The 22,852-nt window shown below is 48.7% G+C and overlaps 1 protein-coding gene across 15 annotated transcripts in view; it reads left to right on the top strand.

Annotated features, from left to right (window-relative positions):
• MSI1 (musashi RNA binding protein 1) overlaps nucleotides 1-19,565 on the top strand; it is a 37,805-nt gene extending 18,240 nt beyond the window's left edge. For 12 of the 15 annotated variants that reach the window (XM_048822123.2, XM_075120219.1, XM_048822122.2 and 9 more), the window contains 9 exons: nucleotides 4,081-4,129; nucleotides 7,467-7,549; nucleotides 8,160-8,277; nucleotides 10,104-10,184; nucleotides 11,503-11,559; nucleotides 14,614-14,682; nucleotides 14,787-14,959; nucleotides 15,988-16,053; nucleotides 17,326-19,565. In XM_048822123.2, coding sequence (XP_048678080.1) covers nucleotides 4,081-4,129; nucleotides 7,467-7,549; nucleotides 8,160-8,277; nucleotides 10,104-10,184; nucleotides 11,503-11,559; nucleotides 14,614-14,682; nucleotides 14,787-14,959; nucleotides 15,988-16,029 — 672 coding nt within the window. In that variant the 3' untranslated portion in view covers nucleotides 16,030-16,053; nucleotides 17,326-19,565. The remainder of the gene's footprint in view (nucleotides 1-4,080; nucleotides 4,130-7,466; nucleotides 7,550-8,159; nucleotides 8,278-10,103; nucleotides 10,185-11,502; nucleotides 11,560-14,613; nucleotides 14,683-14,786; nucleotides 14,960-15,987; nucleotides 16,054-17,325) is intronic. The other 3 variants (XM_048822115.2, XM_048822116.2, XM_048822117.2) reach the window with 3 other exon arrangements.
• Nucleotides 19,566-22,852: the final 3,287 nt, after the last annotated feature.

The raw sequence follows: 22,852 nt of genomic DNA, 5'->3' as shown, positions 1-22,852 counted from the left end.
CTGCTGTGCTGGGTATGCCGTGGTATGAGGTGTAGCATTGCACCCGCGCTGTGCGCCCAGGTGGCACCGCAGGGGGAGCGAGGTGGCACTGAAAGGCCGTTTTGTGTGTGTCTCCGGGGCGGGGGGGTGCAGGTGGCCCTCTCTCACACAGGCCTGCGAGGCCGGCTCCTGGTGAGACTCGCCGCAGCAGGGTGTCTTTGTGTCTGTGCTGAGCGCTTTGCCGAAGAGCATTAGAGCTCGCACTAATCTGATCCAGCAGCTGGGATTGGAGGGGCCAGGGTTACCATGGTAATCAGGCCCCAAGAGAAGCTGTCCCCAGCAGCCTCTTTTGTTCAGGCCTAACTCGGCGTTGGCAAAGCCAGCGCGGACCGGAGAAGAAAGGCTCAGGAGAATGGGCCAGGGAGTGGCAGGGATCCCAGCGGGGGCTCTGCCCAGAGAGGCACCCAACAGCCAGCCACAACAATAGCCGCCCGCCAAGGGCTGCCACTCACACTTAGTGCTTGGCCACATGAACTTGGCTGCTGGGGCCAGCCGGCCCCACTAATCCCGCCTCCCCTGCCCTGGGTTTCCATGGACACAGAAGCCTGTTGAGGACACACATTAGCAGTTTGCGAGTTGAATGTGCGCCTGGTGCGGTGCTCGGAAAGGCCTGAGCCGCTGGGAATGTGCTGAGGGCTGAAGGGGAGCCTGGCCTTCTGCTCTCCAGGAGCTGCAAGCTCCGCATCCCCTGGCTTCCGTTCCTGCCACTGATCTTGGACAAGTCACTTTGCTGCTCTGTGCCTCAGTTTCACCATCTGTGAAATGGGACAAATAACCCTGACCCACCTCACAGGGAGGCTGTGGGCTTTATTGGTTCATGTCTGTAAAGCACCCATGCTTGGCATTCCTAGGGGCGTCTCCCTGGCAGAGTGAGCCCCCTGTCTGAACCCCCTGGCCTTGCCTAGTGACAGCAGGCAGCGGCAGCTGAGCTCACAGTTAGGCACTTACCAGGTTTCCCTGCAGTTCTGCCGTATTGTTTGGAATGCTTAGTTTTTTGCTCTGTGGTTGAATTCTTGCTCTTTCTGCTCTTCTACTGGAAGTTTCTTTGTTCTTGTTTATCTTCCATCATCTACCTTGCTCTCCACAGGGTGGTGCTGTTTGAGTCCTGTGTTGTGCAGTTTGAGAAACCCTGTCAGGGTGGTGTTTGAGATGCAAAGTGCCTCCTTGCACTGTGTCCGCTCTGAGCTGCTGGAGCGAAGGGTATCCTGCAATGAGCTCCACTTGTGTTGTGTTGTGTGGGTTTTGGAGTGTTTTAGTGTACTTTGTCCCCAGGACAGCATGAGGCTCTTAGGATGAACCAGGGCCAGCTCAGCTTATTGAAGTGTCCTGGGAGTTACTGTGGCAATGCTAGCCTGATAACTCCTCGTGATACTGTTGTGTGACACAGCAGGGCAATTACAAGGGAGTTTGACCAGTGGGATGGGGAATTGCAAGTGGCCACCCCATGCAGACAGTCCTGGACCACTCACGCTGCTCTGACAATGCACCTCAATCCTGACAATTTGTAACCCTGGCTGAGCCAGACCTGAGCCTCTCGGGCTGCTGAGGCACCTTAATTCTAACCCGCTCGTGTTCTAGTTTGGACCTCTCCTAAAAGAAATTCACCAGCTGTGCTGAACTGTGAGTCAATTTCCAAACTAGTCTGAGCTCACCAAACTTATTTAGCCTATTATATTGGAAAGATGTGACGCAGGGTCTCGAGAGGTGAAAGTCTGAGGAATCCATTTTGCTGTGTTTTGAACTGTTATTTATCTGTGTACACTTCTATTGATACTCTAAAAGTGCATTTGTGCTGGTATATAAAATGGTCCAGGTCCTAACGGGATTTTGTTTGATCCTAGAGTTCCTGGATGGGAGGCTCAAGATATTGAAAGGGTGCAGGAGTTGGCTGAGTTTTGGGGCACTGCTATAGCGTTCATGTAGGGGATAGTTGTTTTGAGACTGTAAATGTCTTTACATTTACTAGTCCGGTGGGGCTTATTTTAGAGTACAGAGTGGGCAATCTGACTTTGGAGGACTAGATTTCAAAGGAGGGGATTGGCTGATTTTTAGGGGACTACTGCTAGCTCCATCAGGACATGAGGCTTAGTTTGGGATGGTAACTGCTATGATTGGGGTTCAAGCACTGCAAAGGGGCAGCTGATGACTTCAGGGTGTTACTGAGAGGGGCATGGTATTGTGCTCCATCCCACTCAGGCCCACATAACCTTAATTAACCCATGGGATCCACCAGTCGTGAAAGCTCCCTCCCTTTCCAAGCTCTGAAGTAATAAAGACCATTGTAAAAAGTGGGTATGGCTGACAAGATAGTGTAAGCGAGCAGCTGGAGCATATTTCCACCCATTGGGCAACTCCCCCTCCCACCTGCCTCAGTGGAGAGAAGCAGGTAGCACGGAGTGTCAGACAAAGCGTTGGTTGTCCTATCTTCCATCTAAACTGTTAGGACTCCTTCCGCTCAGCTTGGATCACTAGTGAGTTTCTCGGGTCTTGGCCTCACTAACCGCATGGATCTTGGGCCTAGATGGGAAAGTTCAAGTCCCAGTTCCCTGGCTGTAGTGTGGCGTGGGATGGTAGCTGAGTCCTCTGTATGTCATTCTGCTCTTTGGAGCTGGCAGATGTGGGTGGTGACCCCTGTTCTTCAGGGGACCCAAGTGACCACACAACCCTTTTCCATGTGACATTGTGGAGGGTATTTAGTAATGGCCTCCTTCCATCCTCCCATCTCACCTATGGGAGAAAGGTGCCCGTTTATCTCACTGGCAGCTGAGGTGGATGGAGCCCCCTTGTCAGGGGGATGTTGGTAAACCCCCTCTCCCATCTCATTCCAGCTGCAAGCTCTCTTTTGAAGGAAGCCTGGGGCTTGGCCATCTGACAGTGCTGGTTGGTGGAGATGGGTTCCACCCCCAGCCCTTTCTCGGGAGGCAGCATCTCAGACTCCTTCACTGAGCAAGGCTGGGAAGGAGGAAAACAGGGAATTGTAAGTGGGGGAGGGAGAAATAGCTTATCCCAAGCAACGTAGGCTGCATTGGTCCCTCCCGGCTGTCGTTGACTGAGGCGGAGGAAGGCCCTGGCTAGCTGCTGTACAGATCCTGTTGCCCCTCCCTTGAGCACTTGCACATCCAGTTTCATAATCAGATTAAGGCAGTGCTTTAGCAAGGAGCATGGGTCAGTGGGACAGGTTTACATCGTGGTTTACGCTGAGGGGATTGGAGTGCGTTTTTAACTCTGCTTGGCCTGACTTGGAGCTGCACAGATTTGCTTCTCTACAAGGAACTACCCAGCAGAGCACAGGCAGGGGAAGGAAAGTTGCACCAGGCACTGGTGGGGGCAGGGGGTGGAGGGGGCTCCAGGGTTGGGGGATGGTTGGTGTCCGCCTCCACTCCCCCCATTCAGTAGGCAGCACTAGTTCAGTCCTTGTAGTAAATTTGCTCTAATTACACCCTCCAGCAGTAGGAAACCTCTCTTAGATGAAAGCTCCTCTGGGGTGGGGGTGGCTTCCCAGAGTCCCCAAGCAGAGTCTCTGTTGTCTGAGGCCTCCATTTTCCATCTCTATGAGGCCCCTTATTCCTTCTCCCCTCCTCAGGCTTTGGTGTGTGCACACGGACACCGAGACAGTCAGTCAGTCTCTCTCTTTCTCTCTCTCCCCACCCCCCATCTGTGGAGCTGTAGGCAAATTGTCCAGGGCTGCTTCCTGGTTCAGTGGGAAGGAAAGTGCCTGCCTTCCCCAGGAGCATGGCTAGGTGGGAACCTGTTCCAGCACCCTAAGTTTTGGATGGAGATGGACCTGTTTGGTTCATGCTGGGAGCCCCTGCCTGCAGTATAGTGGGAAAGCTTTAATGTGGGGGGAAATCCTGTTCCCTTGTTGGGTCAGGGCCCCGGGACTTGGGGGCCTCCCAAGGGTAAGTGAATGGTTGATTTTTTTGTGTCATGTTCTGCTTTGGGGGCAGGTGGGTGTCTTGTTTCTCTCTGGCATGGGGCCGGCAGAGGTCTTTCTCAGTAATAACCTGATCTGAGCCCTTTCCTCCTTTGTGCTCCTTGCAGGTGGATGATGCTATGCTGATGTTTGACAAGACAACCAATCGACACCGAGGTGAGGGCAGCACCCTGGCGCTGTGTGTGTGTGTAGAGTTGGCAGGGGATTGCGTAATGACAGGAGCAGATGTATGTTTGTGGTGATGGGGCGGAGGTAGTATCCTGTGGCCAGCAGCAGGGCATGCAGGTCACAGCTGCTCTTTATCTCACCTTCCATCACCCCATCCCTTCGCATCCACATCCTTTAACAGAGTCCCTCGCAGCACAGAGAGCTTTTGTCCAGACTGTTTCCTGTGTTGTAAACTTGCCGAATGGCTGATATGTGAGAGGAGGCAGCCTCCTCCCCTCCCCAGCTACCTACGTGGCTCCAGTTGTCTGTGTGTGTCTTACCTTGTCCTGAGCAATCCGAACCCTGGGGAAGCTGACGCAAGACCCAGAAGAGTGCCTGCCTCTGACCCCTTCCTCAGCCCAGGGCTCCCAAGTCACCTTTTAATCAAATCCCATTTGTGGTATCTGGTTACAGAGTGGGAGCCTGGCTTTGGTATTCAGGCTCTTCGGATCAGGCAGGAGAGCATTGAGTTTGAGCCTTAGTTTTGGAGGTGCCTGATTCTCTTGTACATGTGCCCTCTAACTGGCTACGACTCTTAGGTGGACACCACAATGGTGTGCACCATACTGAGGACACAGCTACGCTGTGATGGTGGCAGCCCTTTCCTAGGCCACGGCCATGTTCACATGCAGCACTAAGCGCTTACATGGTGTGTCTGTCTGCTTCAGACTCACACAGGAAGCACTTTCTGCTTGTGGCTCTCTCTCCCAGCTATCCTTGCGTATTCACTCTTGCTGCCCAGGGTGCCCTTCAGTGCATCCCATTTTGTTACTGTTTAGGTGATTCTGGTTGCCTGATTTTATACACGTACCATTCCAGCTAGCCTGATGGGGGGGGAAATGGCTAGCCCATAATAAATTATCAGATCCGGCACCTCTGCCCTCTACAGGAATTGGCTAGAGCAAAGTAAGCAGTCATGAAAAAAGAGGGAGGGTCCTCACATGGACCAGTAACTGATTAAAAGATAGGAAACAAAGGGTGGTAATAGATGGTCAGTTTTCACAATGGAGAGAGGTAAACAGCAGGGTTTCCCAAGGCTCTGTGCTGGGCCCAATGCTGTTCAACATATTCACAAATGATCTAGAAAAGAGGTAAACAGTGAAGTGCCAACATTTGCAGATGATACAGAATTACTCCCTATAGTTTTCAGAGTAGCAGCTGTGTTAGTCTGTATTTGCAAAAAGAAAAGGAGTATTTGTGGCACCTTAGAGACTAACTAATAGTGACCTCCCAAACTGGCTGCAGAGAGTTAAAGGGTTCTCACAAAACTGGGTGATTGAATTTCATTGGCCATTTTGTTACCTAGTGTCGACAAATGCAAAGTAATGCACACTGGGAAGCATAATCCCAACTATATATACAAAATGATGGGCTCTATATTAGTTATTACCCCGCAAGAAAGGTATCTTGGAGTCATTGTGGTTAGTTAAAACATCTCAGTGTGCAGTGGCAGTCAAAAAAGCTAACCAAATGTTAGGAACGATTAGGAAAGGGATAAATAATAAGACAAAAAATATAGTCATGCCACTATATAAATCCATGGTATGCTCACACCTGGAGTACTGCATGCCCCATCTTAAAAAGATGTGTTAGAATTGGAAAAGATACAGTGAAGGGCAACAAAAACAGACTAGGAGAGATTAAAAAGACAGGGTCTGTTCAGACTAGAGAAGAGATGATTAATGGGGGACATGATCGAGGTCTATACAATCATGACTGGCATGGAGAAAGTGAATAAGGAAGTGTTATTTACCCCTTCACATAATGCAAGAAGCAGGGGTCACCCACTGAAATTAATAGGCAGCAGGTTTAAAATGAACATAAGGAAATAATTCACACAATGCACAGTCAACCTGTGGAACTCATTGCCAGGGGAAGTTGTGAAAGCCAAAAACATAATGGGGTTCAAAAAAGAATTAGGTATGTTCATAAAGAATAGGTCCATCAATGGCTATTAGCCAAGATGGTTAGGGATGCAACCCCATGTTCCACATGTCCCTAAACCTCCAACTGCCAGAGGCTGGGATTTAATGACTGGGGACAGATCACTCAGCAATTGCCCTGTGCTGTTCATTCCCTATGAAGCATCTGCCACTGGTCTGACCTAGTATGGCCATTCTTATGCAGAGCATTACAGAAGGGGTAGGGAGGACTGCCTTCCTCTGAGCCATCAGGTATTGGCCCCTGCCTGAGGCAGGATACTAGACCAGATAGACCAGTCATCTGGTTTGGTATTGGCAACTTCTTGGCTTCAGTGTAGGGTACTTATCTTGAGTTCCCAAGGCACCCAGATATCAGATCATGATAGGGGCAAAATAAATGCCTACCTGGAGAGAAAGGAGAAGCTCATAGAAAGAGTCCAGTCCAGCTTGGAAAATACTGAAAAATGGAAAAGTGTGTGTGTGTGTAAAAGTGATTTTTAGCACTGGTGAAGTTGACTCAGAAGCCCTGGAGGCTGAAAGCTCCATTTAGCGACAGCTGCAATGCAAGCTCACTCAAAGTCCCTCACTGCCATGCCTCAGCTCTTCCCTGAAAGGGCCACCCCTAGCTGTGAAAAGGAAGTTTGGACTCCAGAGCCCAGTCAGTCCTTTGCCAAGACTGTCAGCAAAGGGGTCCATTAGAGATGTGCTCTGAGCATAGGGCTGGGAGGCAAGAACTTCCAAGTTCTGTTTCCCACCTCAGATACTGATAGATGGTGTGAACTTGAGCAAATCACTTAACCTTTCCATGCCTTGGTTTTGCTCCAGAAATAGTGATGCTGATACTTTCCTGTCACACACAGGCTGTAAGGACTAATTTGTGTACAGGCAGGGCTTTGAAGATGAAATGTGCTGAGTATCACTATTTGGGATGGTGATATTTGTGATGTGGGCGCCTGTCTGTTGGGGACTGGACTGGGACCCACCAAACTCATTTCACATGCTGAACAGCATTGGCAGGAAACAGTTTTGTTCATATGGACCTCTGCTGGATTGGAACCCTCTATTGTGGTATCCGTCATTAAGCCATCTAAGTGCCATGGGCTTTAATGAAGCGGGAAGGTGCAGAAATGGAGATGAGAGGAGAGAGGGAAATCTGGGAGAGGTCAGTGATTTCCCTGCTCCTCATATGAGTGCTGCATGCATGCAGGACTTACTGGAGGCCAGAGGGGAGTGGAAGTATTGCCATGACCCAACTGGTCCACCCCAGGAACCTCTGGGTTGCCTTCTCTCCTGGGCATGTGGGACTGGCAGGTACTGATCACACAGCGTTCTGCCCTGACCAGGAAGTGTTGCCCTTTCTTCAGGGTTTGGATTCGTCACATTTGAGAGTGAAGATATTGTGGAGAAGGTGTGTGAGATCCACTTCCATGAGATCAATAACAAAATGGTGAGTGTGAACTGCAAAGCCGGCAGTGGAAGGATGGGGCAAAGCACTAGGGCTCTGGGACTGCAGGTAGGAAGCAGATGGGACCCCTGAAATCACTGCCCCAGATCTAGGGAGGAGATACTCAACAAGGAGGGGAATGACTGCTGGTATTTGGAGCCCAAAAGGCAATGCAGTCTAACCATAACGTGGAATTGTAACTTTGTGACCCCGAGTGCTGTACAAGTGTTAGCAAAACTTCTCCCCAGCCCTGCGAGGCAGGTATCTTCTTTTAACAAATGAGGATACTGAGGCTCCAAGGTTGTCTTGCCGAAAGTCACAGAGAAAGTCAAGGACAGAACCATGGGTAGAATTTTAGTCACCTGTTACAACTACTCAATAATGCTGCTTCTCTAGCAGAGTAACAGGGCGGGGGAGGCTGCAGGCAGTGTTAGTGGCTGCAGAATGGGAGGCAGGGTTGGGGAGTGGTGCGTGGGGCAGAACAGGCGCAGTGGTTCCAATGCAATAAGGCAGCCCTTCTGGCCCGTGGCCCGCAGTACGGTATGTGCTCCGAGCAAATGTGCAGTGCAAGTCAAGGCCGAGGTCCAACACTTTTTTTTTTTTCTTGTGGCAGGTGGAATGTAAAAAAGCTCAGCCAAAGGAAGTGATGTCCCCCACTGGCTCTGCGAGAGGGCGGTCCCGAGTGATGCCTTATGGGATGGATGCCTTCATGCTTGGGATTGGCATGCTGGGTAAGCACTGCAAAAGAGAACCCTTCTCTCTAGCCCCCACATCATAATTGGCGGCAGCAGCAGGGGGCTCTGCTTGGGGCAGAAGGCTTTATTCTGGGACTGCGTTTCTAGGTGTAAGACAATGGGGGAGGTGGCTCAGGCTGTTCAAGAAGAAATTGGATCTATGACATCAGACCCCATTTTGAAAAGCAACACTGAAGCTAGGAGGAGGAGGGCTGGGATCAATGTATGATCACAAATCGCCCTCTGGTGGCAGCATGGAAGAACTGTAGATGTACCTCGTATGCACAGTTCTAGAGGTGGGGCCACACAAAAAACAGGAATGCAGTTGTGTTGGGAGGAATTTTAAGGCGTAATTGGAATTCCTGTCCAATATAATACCTATAGAACAGGATATACACTATGCTTCGGCACAAAAAAAGGGCTGTATATGCCCTGGCAACACAACTGAGCCAAAAGCAGAGTTTTCCACGTCCAGGTATATTCCTGCCATGCTAGGCCAGACTTTACAATGAATGTTTGCTTCAGGAGCCCCCAGTAGTATTAGTCACCCTTCTTCTGTTGGGCAAAGAGGAGAGTATCACTTCAGATACACAGGCAGAGCATGTTCTCTGTGTAGCATCCTAATAAACAGTCTCCTTGTTTTCAAGGGGGATAAAAATGTTCTTGAGAATCCAGTGGAGCCTGTATACCACTGACTTCCCTCCTTTAGGGAAATCAAACGGGCCATTCTGACAAAGGAGTGTCTGTGTGTGGCACTGTGGGGACCTTTTCTCTGTGACTTCAGAGCAAATGTGTTCAGGTTACAAAGGAAAAGGTGTGAATCGTCCCCTCCGACTTCCAGCCCAATTAGCTCCTTTTAGGGTCTGAGAGTCAAACTTGGTTCTTTCTTGCTTGAGCATCACCAGCAACCCGAGCCCATCCAACCTGTAGGTGTGGTTAAGGTGAACAAACACAAGTGTCCTTTGGGTCAGGGCCCCTGTGGGTGGTGCTGGAGGAGGAACATTCAACCTGGCACTTGGATCCCAGCTTGGGTTGGTTGGGCTGGCAGGCAGAGGAAAAACACCTCTTTTTTGCATTTGCACTCATCACATTCTCACTGGAGTTGCTGAGATAAAATAGATCTGGAACCCCACAAAGCCACTTCAGATTTTAGTTTTTGTGTTTTTTGAGTAGAACTGTAATTTTAAACCAGCAGACTCAAATGAGTCAGTGGGAAATCCATGTACACTTGTCATGGGAGAACTCAAATCAAACATTCAGTTCTTAGTCAGCTGCTGGCTTTCTCATGGGACTGTTTAAAGTAGGTGATTAGCTATGACAGCTTCTCAGGAAATGGGAAGACTTGTAATAGTGATCTGTGCCAGGAACAGGCTATCTGCCTGCATGTTTTCAGCCACCTGTTTTTTTTGTATCTACTTCAGAATGTTAGTCAGCACCTCTATTACGAAAGTAGATGATGGGTGATTTAGTACCAGTCAGTCATCCATATGCTCCCACTGTCTCTAGATCCCCTTTTCACAAAACCAGCTAGTGCTTTAGTTTGTGGGACCTTGAGCTTTCTGACCGGGAAATCTACATGTCTTTGCAGGGTAACAATGTCTGGAACCACGAAGGGGCAATGTATTAAAATTCCATTAAAATTCTTCCCCAAATTCCTGCACGGTATGCACTGTGTGCGCACGCGTGTGTTGTTCAACTGCTATGTTACTTGGTCCTTTCATAGTGTGTGTTCATTGTTCAGGCTATGGGGAGGCAGGCAGAGCTGGGACTGGAAAGTGGCATTGTGTGCGTTCGTGTAACAATCCCCTCTTCTCTGCTGGCAGGTTATCCAGGTTTCCAAGCTGCCACTTATGCCAGTCGGAGTTACACGGGCCTTGCGCCTGGCTACACTTATCAGTTTCCTGGTAAGTGCCTCTTCCTGCCCAGTCATCCAGTTTGTCCTCACACTAAGGGAAGCCTGTGGCATGTGACCGAATCTCTGCCTGTTTTACCCTTGCCCTAGTTTGGGCTTTCTTTAAAACTGTGAAGGTGGGAGGGGACGGAGGCCTGGAATAGGTGGGAACCGCCTACTGGCTAGTTAGGAAGGAGGCTGTAGCCATGTGAGTGTCTGCTGTTGTTATCCTCTCACTCCAGTGACAGGAAATGTCCTAGGTTCATGCGCCCCCCTCTCGGCTAGGTTCCTCTGTGGGGGCTGCTATTACACAGAAGGGGCCTTGCAGCTCTGCTGGTCTTGCTGCCTCTGTGTGTGTGTGTGTGTGTGTGTGCATCTGTCTCTCCGCCAGAGTCGCCACCTTTCTGAAAACAGAGTGCAGGACTTGACCCCTGCTAGCTTTAAATGGGCCTGAAGTTCCCTAGGCCTCCTAAATGTGAGAGTCTAAGTTGCAGTGAGCTGTATCCTGGATCTCTTAGAGGCCCAGCAAACCCCTCTTCACAACACTGCATATTAGTAAATTCCCCTAGCTGTCCCATTCCTTGTCTTGAAGCCCAGATGTGACCATCACTGCCTGATCCCTGATGAATGCACTGTAGCTGCTCTGAGCTTTCTGCTGGCCTCCTCTCCCTCCCCTGCCTGCACAAGCAAAGAGTGGGATGCAGGGCTACCCTATAAAAGACTGCCCTGCTGTTCTCGGGACAAGTGGCAACTCTGAGTGTCCCCTGCCCTCCTCTGCCCCCCATCCCCAATAGACTGTGTAGAAGACCTGACATTAGGCGATTGGCAACGGGCTCTGGCAGCTTTCACCTCTAAGCTGCTAGTCGGAACCCCCCCTGCGTTGGCGGCGACTGAAAGTTGCTGTCTGGTAGTCTGTGCGAATCCAGTTGCTGGGTCTCAGTCCTAGCGAACCAGGTGTTCATATCACAAAGCCACCTCCAGCTCAACTGGCACTTGTTGGCAGTCCTAGCTGCGAGGCCAAGGATTGGCTGGGCCAAAGAGACTGAACTCCCCTTTTCAACCCTGAGGCGCACAGTCTGGGCGGCTTCCACTGCCCTTGCCTGGGCTGTACCTGTTCTGGGGGTAAGCAGAGGCTTTCAGTCTCGCATGCTGTCAGTCCAGCTCAAAATTCATTTAAAATAAAGAGTCAAAGGCTGGATGCTGCAGTGACTTCATCCCTCTCTGTCTGGCCTTGTGTTCTATCCAGAAAGGCCCAATGCTGCTGTCTCTCTACCAGATCCCCCTCGGGGGCGTTTTACAAGTTCCTAAGTTGTCTTACATTTCGTTTTTAGAATTCCGTGTAGAGCGGACCCCTCTCCCGAGTGCCCCCGTCCTCCCCGAGCTCACAGGTCAGTCCCGCTGATTTCCTAAAACTCACAAGCTGGAAGGGGAGAAGGGGCTTTGGGTTATTCCAGTGATGTCGCTGCCCCATAGCTTGGCGCAGTGAGACTGGAAACGTTCCTCATTTCCTCTTCCATCTGCACTAGCTACATCAAGAACAGGGGCTGGGGGCGAGGGGTGGAGAGGGGAACTGAACCATGCATATCACATTGGAGGAGATGAGAGATGCAGGTCTTACATGATGAGGGCAAGTGGGCTTGAATCCCCAGATTCTCTAGCTTCTGAACTGCTGCTGTTCCCTGCTCTGTTTTCGCTCCTTATCCAGCAGTTAGCCTCCGAATCATTTATGAAAACCTTGTTGCTAGTAATGTGAATTCTAAGAAATCCACTACTCCAGTCCCAGCCTGAGCTGCTGTAGTGCAGGGCACTGGACCTGGGGGAGCTTGCAGCTACTTTGATCCCGCCTGGGAGTTAGTGTAGGGAATGATATTTCAGCACTGGGTATGGTGAAGCTCACTGCTACCTAAGCCCCAGGCTCGCTAGGCAGAGAATGGTAGAGGAACATTGAGTGTGGTGGAGCTCCCAGCTGTACTCATCAGTCGTGGTGGTTGAGCATGGTGTAATAGAAGGGGGGGTGATGAAGTTTTGCAAAGACTAGTCAGGAGTCTTGAGTATTTCCGCAAAGTATAAACACCTGCTTCTTCCCCCAGCTCCTCAGACCTCTGAGTTTGTGTAGCATGTATTCTTGGTGCTGCTCTTTCCATAGGATCTTTGTTCCATGGCCACATTTTCCCAAGCTCTGTAGCATGCATGGTATTTGTCTTAGAAAAGCAGCTATGTCTAGCAGTGGGCTGGCCTCCTCCTCCCTATACACCATCCCATCTTCCATAACATCCTTTCACTCTGACACTTCCTTGACGCCATCTGTTTTTTCAAGGACTGGATTTTCCTGCAGTGAGGATACAGACTTCTGCAGGGAGCTTATTCTTTGGAAGCTTTGCTAGCCGCAGTGGGTTTGGGGAGGATTGGAAGGGGAGTTTTCCAATGGCTCAGAATAGTGCTGATCCTCCTAGAGTGTGCACGTCAAAGAACGCTGAGGTTGGTAAAACAAATTACTCAGAGGGAAGTGGGGTGTATTAAGTTAATAAAGCCATCCCCTGGAGCCACATATATAGTTGAATAAGCCTCTGAAATTCCACCTGTGGCTGTGATTCTGACAGTTCCCAAACAGAGTAGGGTTGGACTGCGTCTGTATTTGAATAGGGGGCTTCCCAGAAAAAAATGGGTGTTGCAAGAGTAGTGTGGATAACTCAGTAAAAGGTGCTCTTCCCTCTAAGTCCACGTGGGACTAGTGCCCCTGCAGGGTGTGAAGAGGCACCTTGCTGCTGGAGGAGCATAAAACAGAAGTCCTGCTCACTGAAGCTCATTAGAGACTGGTACTTTTGCCAGCAGTGAACTATTAATGCTGGTGTCCTGGTTAGCTGCCATGTTGGGTAATTACAACCTCTGTCCCTAGATTCCCTCCAGAATTTCAGCTGGAGACGGGGGTATTCCTCACTTTGCTGCTGTGGGCTGTTAAACAGTCACCGGGCAGCTTGTGGTGGTGGGTGCTCTGATTCATGTGCACGCCTTGGGCTTGCTCCCATGAGGTATGTGCTCCCGCAGCTCCTGCTGAGACATCCGGGGGAACGGAGGACATTGCAGGACCAGGCCAGTAGGTTGTGAAGTGCTTCAGGAACCTTCTGGCTGAACGTGGCTCTATAAATGTAAACCATCAGCCGGGGCTGTATTGAGTACAATTGAAACAAGAAGGGTGGTTCTCTGAAAGTCTCGGGTGCTGCTCCTGTATGAAAGAGCTAATGAGAGGGGAGCTTCCTGGGCAAGGCAGAAGTCTGGTTTCTAACTAGATAAACTACAAGGCAAAAATATTTTTCCTACAGAGGAAATTGGATTCTTTCTCAGCAAAACCGGCCCTTTACTCACCACAACAGCATCTTTGGGAGAAAAATACTGTCCGCTCTGTGCTTATGTTTGCTGAAGACCTATGATAAGCCACTAACCCAAATCTAAGCCCCCAGTGTGATGTACACCTGAAACCAGACAAAGCCTGCAACTAAACATTCCCTCCCGAGCTAGTCTGGATTTCAGCCCTTTAACTCAATCGATTTGTTCTGACCTCTTTATGTTGCTCTAAACAGAATCACAGTGGATTTCGCAGTAGAGCATGAAATGCTGACCCAGTCATGTTAGGGGAAATGAGAAGAGTACTGCGTAGGTGCCTTGTGGCTTCAGGGCTGGGCACCCATGGCAGTAGAAATATGGACGACATTTGATACATATAAGTTAAGGCTTCCAGTGTTAATTGTGCCTTTTCCGGCTTCTGCACTGCCAGGCGCATGCTCCACACTCTTCTAGAGTGGACAGCCGGGGGGTTGCAGTTGGCAGGAGAGCTGGAAAAGTAGGGAGGATTGCATGTCTGCAGCCGTGTGAGATCTGGGGTGGAGGAGGTTGCGTGAGTATTGAACCATTACTGTTGGAAGGTGCTAGAGAAGGGTGCTGTGCCCCAGCATGGCTGGAGAATGCTGAGCATTGGAGTTGTCTTCTGGATGAGATGTCAAACCAAGCTACTGACCCTCTGTGCCCACCAAAAATCCCCAGAGTTGGGGTGTTAGCCTTTAGGGTTGGAGCCAAATGCCAATAGCCATCCTAAATTCCCCATGCCGGTTCACCTGGCTATGGGATTCTCAGTCACTTCCTGTCCTGAGTTGGCATGTGGCGTTGCGGTTTGGCAGCGTCACCCCAGATGTCACTGTGTTTCAGTCCTGAACGAAAAGTTTCCTATGCCGGAATTGGTCAGTTCAGTTGCTTGAGGGCTTTTCTAAATGAAAGCTGTCCTGTAAATGCAGGGCTGTGTGTTCCTCCTGCGTATCCATCCTGAGTGTAGCAGGTAACGTGCCAAGCTCATGCACCTTTTTGGCAGCTGTTCCCTGGAGGGAAGGGAAGGTGCCTGCTCAGGAGCGTCCCTTGGTGCCGCTATGAAAGGCCTGTTCCTTCTCTTCCAGCAATTCCCCTTACTGCATATGGGCCGATGGCGGCGGCGGCGGCAGCAGCAGCTGTAGTGAGAGGGACAGGTAACTGCCACTTTCCTACCCGGGGAAGCAACCTGGCTGAGGTTTGCACTGGGCCATGAGAGGGGGGTGGGACGGGGTTGCATTTTGGGATCTTCACCATGTAGTTTTGCTTCCTCCCTTAGGTTCTACTCCGAGCCGCACTGGTGGGTTTCTGGGCACTACCAGTCCTGGGCCAATGGCAGAGCTCTACGGAGCAGCCAATCAGGATTCAGGGGTCAGCAGTTACATCAGTGCTGCGAGTCCAGCTCCAAGTACTGGCTTTGGTCACAGCCTAGGGGTGAGTGTTTCACACCCAGCTGTTGAGCTTGGGGGGTAGAAGGAGGTGGGGTGTGTATAAATCATTAAACCTTTTGGGATGGTGATTTCTACAACTATGAATACCCAAATGACAACCGCTGCAGGCAACCTCGAGGCTTGGTTACTGCAATATACAGTTCCTAGGCATAAAAACACTGAGCTTAAGGCCCCAATTCGTTCCTAATGCAGCAGCCTACTTAGCTTACAGAACAGGCTGCTGAGTGCATGTCACCCCAAACTCTGCTCTACACTGGTCCCCATTGAATACCAAGTTAAGTGCTAGGGCTTGGTCCCATTCTTCAAAGCCCTCCGCAGAACTGGCTCAAGCTACCCAAGGGCCTGTTACCTCACTCTGCCACATAGCCTGCCATGCCAGCCACCTTCCTCTGGGCTCATGGAACTAGCACCTCAACAGTGAGACTCGTGAGCAGTGGAAACAGCTTTCCCAGCAGCTGGGCCATGACTGAGCTCACCACTGTAAGTGTTCAGAAAGACCACAACTATTCTCACTGTCAGAATGAAACACAGAACTCCCTTCCAAAGGTGGAACGTACATGGGTCCCCAGGAATAACACAAGGCTGGACAGGGATGGGGAGAGTGCAGAGCAAATATCTGCTAGCTGCATGTTTCCCTATGGAATGTGGGACTACAGCTGGGAAAGGACTGGGGATTCCATAGGACTCTGCTGGGGGATATTAGGTGGCTCGGAAGAGACGGACTAGTGATGGCATGTTTCCTGAGTGGGAGATAGTATGAGGGTTGTATCACTCCATGTAAATCTCAGGGTGCTGAGAGGCCTCCTCAGAGTGCATTGGGGGCTAAATGATTCCAGTCAGATCTCTAAAGGGGGTAGGGCTGTCCTTAGGAATAGTACTTTTAGGGAGCTGTGTCACTGACATCCCAATAAATTCCTACAAGGGAAGGGACGGATGGACAAATCACATTCATGGACTCAACCTCTTTCCTTTGGTTTGTCTAATCGGGGGATTTGAATTCTTCCTCTGTAGGGTCCCTTGATTGCAACGGCTTTTACCAATGGGTACCATTGAAGCTAGCGACCAAGGAGGCAGGAGGTAAGATGTTTGAACAAGAGAGGTTGGGAAGGTGTGAGAGGAGTGAAGCTAGGCTCAGGAGGGGATTTTATTATTAAGTTACACTGAAAGTTTCCTATTGGTTGGGCCAATGTTCAGAGGCTTCATCTGAAGATGAGAGCAAGGAGGCCAGGCGAGGGGCTGCATTCTGTCCTGTCCACCCAGTGACCCAGGTTCTAATTCCTTGTCCCAGACTTCTGCTCCCCAAGCTTGAAGTGCTGCAGAGGCATTCCATTGAGTGTGGGCAGGAAGGGACAGGAAATGGTGTTTTGCTTGAGTAACCTCTTTGGCCAGTTAGAGCGTCACTGTTGGGCTCTAAAGGGAAGCTCATCCAGGTCTCTGAGGCCAGAAGAATAAGTGGCTGTGCCCCAGTGGTAGCAGGGAGAAGGGGAAGCCCACAGTTGGAAGGGTGTGGAGTGAGGGAAATGGAGAGGATAGCATGGAGACCTGGTAGAAATAGGGGAGTTGACGGAGACAGAAAATAGACAGGCACAGTTGGCCAAAATCCTAAGGCAATGTGAGCTCTCGCACACAAGCCCCTCCTACCCTTTACTTTGCAGTACCCTGAGTGCAGCTAACTCAGCAAATCTCACTGCTGCTGAGAGCACTGCATCTCTGGAGTGCTGTTTCCTCTCCATGGAGGTGGTCTGTGGGAGAAAAGAGGCTTCCACATCCAGATGGGTATGGGGAAAATCATACACGCAGCTCCAGCTGTGTCCCTGAGAACGGGGTGAGGGGGAGCTGTTCGAGGGTCTTGGTGCACACCTCAAAAGTGGCAGAAGTTTGGTAGTTTAAAAAGAGAAATGTGACTGAAATGAGTAGGGCAGATGTTTCCAGGGAAAGGGTGTGACTGGGCTGCTTCTCTTCAACCAGGGATAACTTGAGTGCAGTTTGCAGCGTATAACTAGCCTCGTCTTTACTAAAGAAGTTTGACCCAGGGAGCCCGCAGATCTTGGCATGCAGTACTCCTTGATCCAAGAAGTCAGGCTGCACTGCATGCTGGGGCTTGTCCCTTTAGCCCACCCCTTCATGTTAAAGATAGGGGCAGTTGCATTCTGCCCCGCTTCTTTGCCAATCAGGTGCAATCTTCATGCCACTACCAAGGTGCCAGCACAATCCTGCATTGTGGGAAGTTTGGACACCCCCTGTTCCTGTGTCAGACAAGACAAAAAACTGAAAGGATGTTAGTTTTTCTTTTGTTTGTTTCTGTCTCCTCTACCCCCCGTACCCCCCACCTCTGCTGGTCTCCTGCAGATTTCCCCAGTGACCTAACCAAGGACAGCGGGCTGGAGGATCTGGTGAGCCTTGGGGGATGAGCCAAGGTTTCCTTTTTATTGAATAAAACTGCACACTGCCGGCTGGCTGCCAGGCTCCTGCTGACCTGCCCTGATCTCTCCCATTGAACAGACCACACTGGACTGAACCCAAGGAGATCATCTCGCTTTCTTACTAACCACCGATGGTTTACGCTTCTCCCTCCCCCAACCCCCCGATTCTTCTTTATTTATTTTATTAGCTGGTAGTTTTATTTTTTATTTTATTTTTTTATCTTTATTTTTTGGGGGGTGACCCTCTTTTTCATTGTTTGCTCTTTCCTGAGCTAGTAGACATATTTTATGAATTGGCTTTGTGATCGTGTTAGGTAGTTTTTAATGAGGAGTATTTTTATTTGGCTTTGAAATTGTTTTGAATTTTTTCAACTCTGTTGTCAACATTTTTAAAGGACAGTCTGTGATGTGAACGCAGTTCTGAAGGGAAGAGAGATGCAGAGAGAGAGAAGGCTGAGCAGAACTGATGCATTTCTTCTTCTTCTTTTTTTTTTTAAAGAAACTGTTTTTAATTGTTTCTGTTTTGTAAATGTGAGGTTTTGAAATGTGTGAAGCTCCAAGGATCTGAAACGGTGGGACATCGCTATGGAACAAAACAAAATGTATATTTTGCTAAGTAAAAACACTACCCTTACAGCTGAAAGTATTTTTGTTTTCCTAGATTTAGTTTTACGTGGGGTTTGCTTTTTCCTAGTGTATAATATGTAAATATCGCGAGGTGAACCTGGCTGCAGCCTGACTCAAGGTTCCTGAACCTGGCACCTCAGTGTGAGCAATATTCTCCAGCAGAATCCTGACAGGACTCCTTTCTTTTTTGTACACCTTTTACTGTAAGATTTTAAGACCTCTGAGATGAAGGGGGGAGAGAGGGGAATGAAACTTACCGGCTATCGGCTATTTTGCTGAGCGGGTTAAAGCGGCTTCCAGTCGCCTGATGTATGGGCTCCCTAAGTACATCATCTGGTTTGGCTAGGCAAAGGGCTTTACTGTCTCTGCTTGTCTTTGTTATTTTGAAAGGAATTGACTCTCCAAATAGTATCACTTGTGTCAAGATGGTCTGGGGAAGGGCATCATCCTTTAGGGGGCAGGGTATTGGGAAGGGCTCATTGTCAGGGGTGAGATGTGGGGGTGGTCATTCTCTGAAGGGCAGGGCATTGGGTGGGGGAAGTCATTAACTGGGGGTGGTAATGTATGGGGGAAGGGTGAGTAAAGGGCTTCTCAGGGATCATATGAATTCTAGAATCACAGCTTCCCATTTGCTTTCCTCTGTGTCCTGAAATCTGTGGGAGTTCATCCTCTGTCCTGTAATTTGATTATATGGTCCCTTCTCCTGAGGCTGCCCAAGCCCTTCTTAACAAGTGGCCTCTGCTGTGAGGTTGCCTCAAGCAGGGATTTAAGGGGCAGGTTTGGGTCTGGATTTAAGTGAACCAAAGACCTTGTTGGGGGGGGAGGGGGTGATTAAGCCTTTTATTAAGATGCAGCCCAATGCTTTCCCCAGGGAAATAATGCAGCTTCATCTTAAGTTTTAAAAATCATTCCCGCTCTTCTCCCAAAATGAGCCCCAGTAAGTGAGAGGATTGGAGGGAGGCCACAGGGCCCAAATGGACCCCTTCTTCCCTTCCACTTCCCGCTTCCCTTGCTGCATTGTGGCTAGTCTTGAGACCGAGCAGCATGGGCCATGCCTGACCAAGCAATACATCTGGAGAGTTCTGTTTAGTAAGAGGTACTTAATGGGTTAGTACTGAAAACACAAAGCAATAATTTTTGTTACTGAGACAAGAGTCTATGTCTGGGTTTTTTTAATATTTCCTAATTAAAGAAGAGCTGCATTGTATGGGGTTTATTTTTATTCTGTATACTTCAAATTTGGGTCTGCAGACAGTGCTTTCTTCCCTCTTGGTACATGCGCTGAGCTGCTTCTGTGCCCCCTTCCATGTACCTCCCAGCCCCACTGTATTGCCACTGGGCTGTGATTCGCTCTCCAGCCAGTGCTGCTGCTGCCCAGAGGCTGGGGCTCCAGTTTGAGGGTGGGCATTTTTTAAAACGAAATAAAACTATGTTTTGAAGCCAGTAAGTTATTACACTCCAATGTTTGTTCTCTCCACACCTGTAACCCTTTTTCCAGATTTCAGTTTTAAATTCCTAATAAATTATTTGAAAATGGTCCTTCACAGTTGTGTTATATGTATGAGTGGCTCTGAATTGGGGAAGGCTTCACCCAGGTTTGGGGATGCTGGGAATCTTGCCCTGTGGTTGGCACACAAGCCTGGGATCAACAGTCCTGGCATTCAACTCCCAGCTCTGGTACATCCCTTAACTCTCTTCTGAACATCTGTTTCCCATCTGTAAGACAGAGATGATAATTTTTCTCCACCTCAGGGGTCATGCATGGCTGTCTGTGGATTCCAGAAAGGGAGAAACACACCAGGAAATCAGAAAGCCTGGAAGTATTCTTTGGATTTGCTGAACACAGGAGTTAGATTGCAAGAAAGCAAATTGTGGAGAATGAAGAAATCTAGTGAATAAAGAGCACTGGGAGGAAATATTAAAATCTGCTAGTGTACAAGAAAGTTGGGGAATCCTAAAAAGCACTCTAATTAATACACAACAGTGCTGCTGAGAGACGAATGCAAATAACAAGCAGCAGCTAGTATAGTTTCATGAAACACTGTTCAAAGATCTGCTGGAGAAAGTAACCCCAAGAGTCCTGATGGAGTCTGCATTTAATGGAAATTCTACTGTGTTTTCACAGCTATCAAGGTGGGAGGCTTTGGGATAGACTGATCCATGAAGACCAGAGCTTTCATCTAGTATCCTTCAGTGATACAATGAAATGTATCCTGTTTCTCCTTGTTTGGTGTCTGGGTGGTGCTCACTAACTTGCTTTCCCACACTTTAGCATTGGTTGTCTGGAAATCACCAGACGCAATTGCTCAGAGACTTGAATTGTACCTGCCACATGTGGGCCTTGTGCAAATGGGACACACAAAAATACAACACACACAACCATTGAGTTGTTCTTTGGGAGCACGCACGCTAAAACTGGAGAGGAAAGAAACTCCAGAAGGTTAAGGCTTACAAGCAAAAGGAAAGGGCAATAAAAGGAATACAATAAGCTAGCTAGAGTAGTGGAGAACAAGAAGGCTTACAAGTATATGAAAAGTGAAAATAGTAGCAGGAAAGACAATGGGGAAAAGGTGAAATTAATGGTGATTCTAAAGCAACTGAGATACTGAATTGTTTTAAATCTGGCTTTAATAAAGAAGAGGTTTGGACAATTTAGTCATGAGAATCTTGAACAATGACTTGATAAAAAGCAGGGAAGAGTACTTCGAAAATGAACACATACTTAAGCAAATGCTCTGAATAATCTGTATCTCAGGGTGTAAAGGGAACTAGTTAATTAACTTTCTGAATCAATGAGTGGGAGTCTTAGAGAACTGGGGAGGAAACCAAGAGTTTAAAAAACAACAAACAGCACATGGGGGGACACAAAAGGAGGAAAAAAGTAATCCTGGTAGTTGCAACCAGTAAAACTAGCTACAGTCCCTTAATACAATTATAGTGAGAATCTGAGCAGAGGCCTAGAATTTAAGGCAGTTCTCCAACCCTTTCTCTAGCCCTTGAGCATTTCCAGCAGTGTTTGAAAAAGTAGGAGCACTAGTGTAGACTGGTCACCCAGTGGTTTTGACACCATGTTAACTAGACCTACTCTGAGCAGGCTTAGAAGACAGGTTGGTAAGAATGGAAGTGGTCAGTCTCCCACTTTTGCTAGTTTTGGTGTGGTGGTACAGATACTAGACAGAGTGGGAGAACTGGCTAAAAGTCTCAGTGTAGTTGCATCCCTAGAGGATAATGGAACCATAAGTAATAAATATGGCAAGTTTTTATTTATAAAAATAGTTCTGGAGAGACTTAATCACACAAAGCACAAAATGACGAGCCCCAGGAAACGCAGTACCTGGAATATCTAGATATTAGTAAAGCATGCAAATGAAACTTGTCCATAAAAATTGACACATTGAAAAGCGTCAGATGGGCCACAGATTAAGGGGAATGATGATAAAGTATTGGGTGGGTTGTAGGGAGGTGGCTAGTGGGGAGCTGCTTATGTTTAAACCCACTTTTATTTAATATCATTTATTATCTGGAAAGTAGTCAAAACTCCGTGAGAGACATGACTGGGTGCTCCCATCACAAGCCAGCACTGGAAAATCAGTATCTCTGAGATAAATGATAACCAGGTGGGTGAGTTAAAAATAGTGGACCCAATTCACCCCTGGAGTAATTTTGCTGAAGTTGGAGTTACATTAGAGATAAATTTGGCTCTCTAAGTTAGATGGTTTGTCTTTCCAGGAGTGTGAGTACCATGCCACCTGCTTATTCCTGGAATCAATTAATCAACAGTTCTTTCCATTAGCAACTCTGTCATCAGTCTGATGACATCTGACTGGAGAGAAGTGGATGCAGGTGTTGCCAGAGCGGTCATGGGTCAGCAGGATCACAGCCAGAGAAAGATCTGGTGGTGCAGTGCTAATTAGAGGTGCACTTAGTTAAGTCTGTCATGCTAGAATTGCTCTTAATGTGGGGCACTATATTCATCATTCCTGTTATACACAGTGTATTCGAGTGAACGAAACATTTGTGTTTTCAGGATGGTTTTGATGCATGGGAGAAGGGAAACTTCAAGGTGCTGGTAATTCTCCAATGCCCTCTGGAAAGGGGTTTGCAAAGTCGGTTCTATTGACCAAATACAGGCCAGGTATATCTACAACACTGCCCTGTGCATCTTTAGTTCTAATGCTGCCTGTGGAGATGGCAGGTCCCAAGATGCAAAGTGCCATCTTGATCCCAGCAGCCTGGGAAGCACAGCATGCCATTAAAAATTAGGTTGGCTGAAATCTTCTCCATTTCATACAAACTAATTGGGGCTAGTGTATTTCTTTTGGCAAGATGCTAATGTAGCCACAATTCTGTCAAGGCAAGGGCTACGTCTGCACAAGAATGAGCTCAATTTTCTGTTGGAGCCCCCTCACAATTTGCATCTCAGTGAAAGCCCTGCTGGATCTTTTCTGAATTCTGATATGGAACTGCAGGCTTAGTATCTGATGTTAATTCTTCAGACCATTCCTTTTTACATTTCTCCTCTCCTTTGTTTACATCCTACCACCAATATCTTCCACGTTATGGCTGTTCCCTGCTTCTGCACCCTAAGAAGCTGAGAAACATTCCAACTCCCATGGTTCCTCCAACTTGCCAAACATTCAGTGATCACAGAACTGGAAGGGACCTCGAGAGGTTATCTAGTCCAGTGGTTCTCAAAGCTGGTCCGCCACTTGTTCAGGGAAAGCCCTTGGCAGCCAGGCCGGTTTGTTTACCTGCCGCGTCCACAGGTTCAGCCGATCACGGCTCCCACTGGCTGTGGTTTGCTGTTCCAGGCCAATGGGGGCTGC

This window comes from Caretta caretta, chromosome 15, assembly GCF_965140235.1.
Source record: "Caretta caretta isolate rCarCar2 chromosome 15, rCarCar1.hap1, whole genome shotgun sequence".
NCBI lineage: Eukaryota > Metazoa > Chordata > Testudines > Cheloniidae > Caretta > Caretta caretta.
This window is presented reverse-complemented; position numbering and strand designations above follow the sequence as displayed.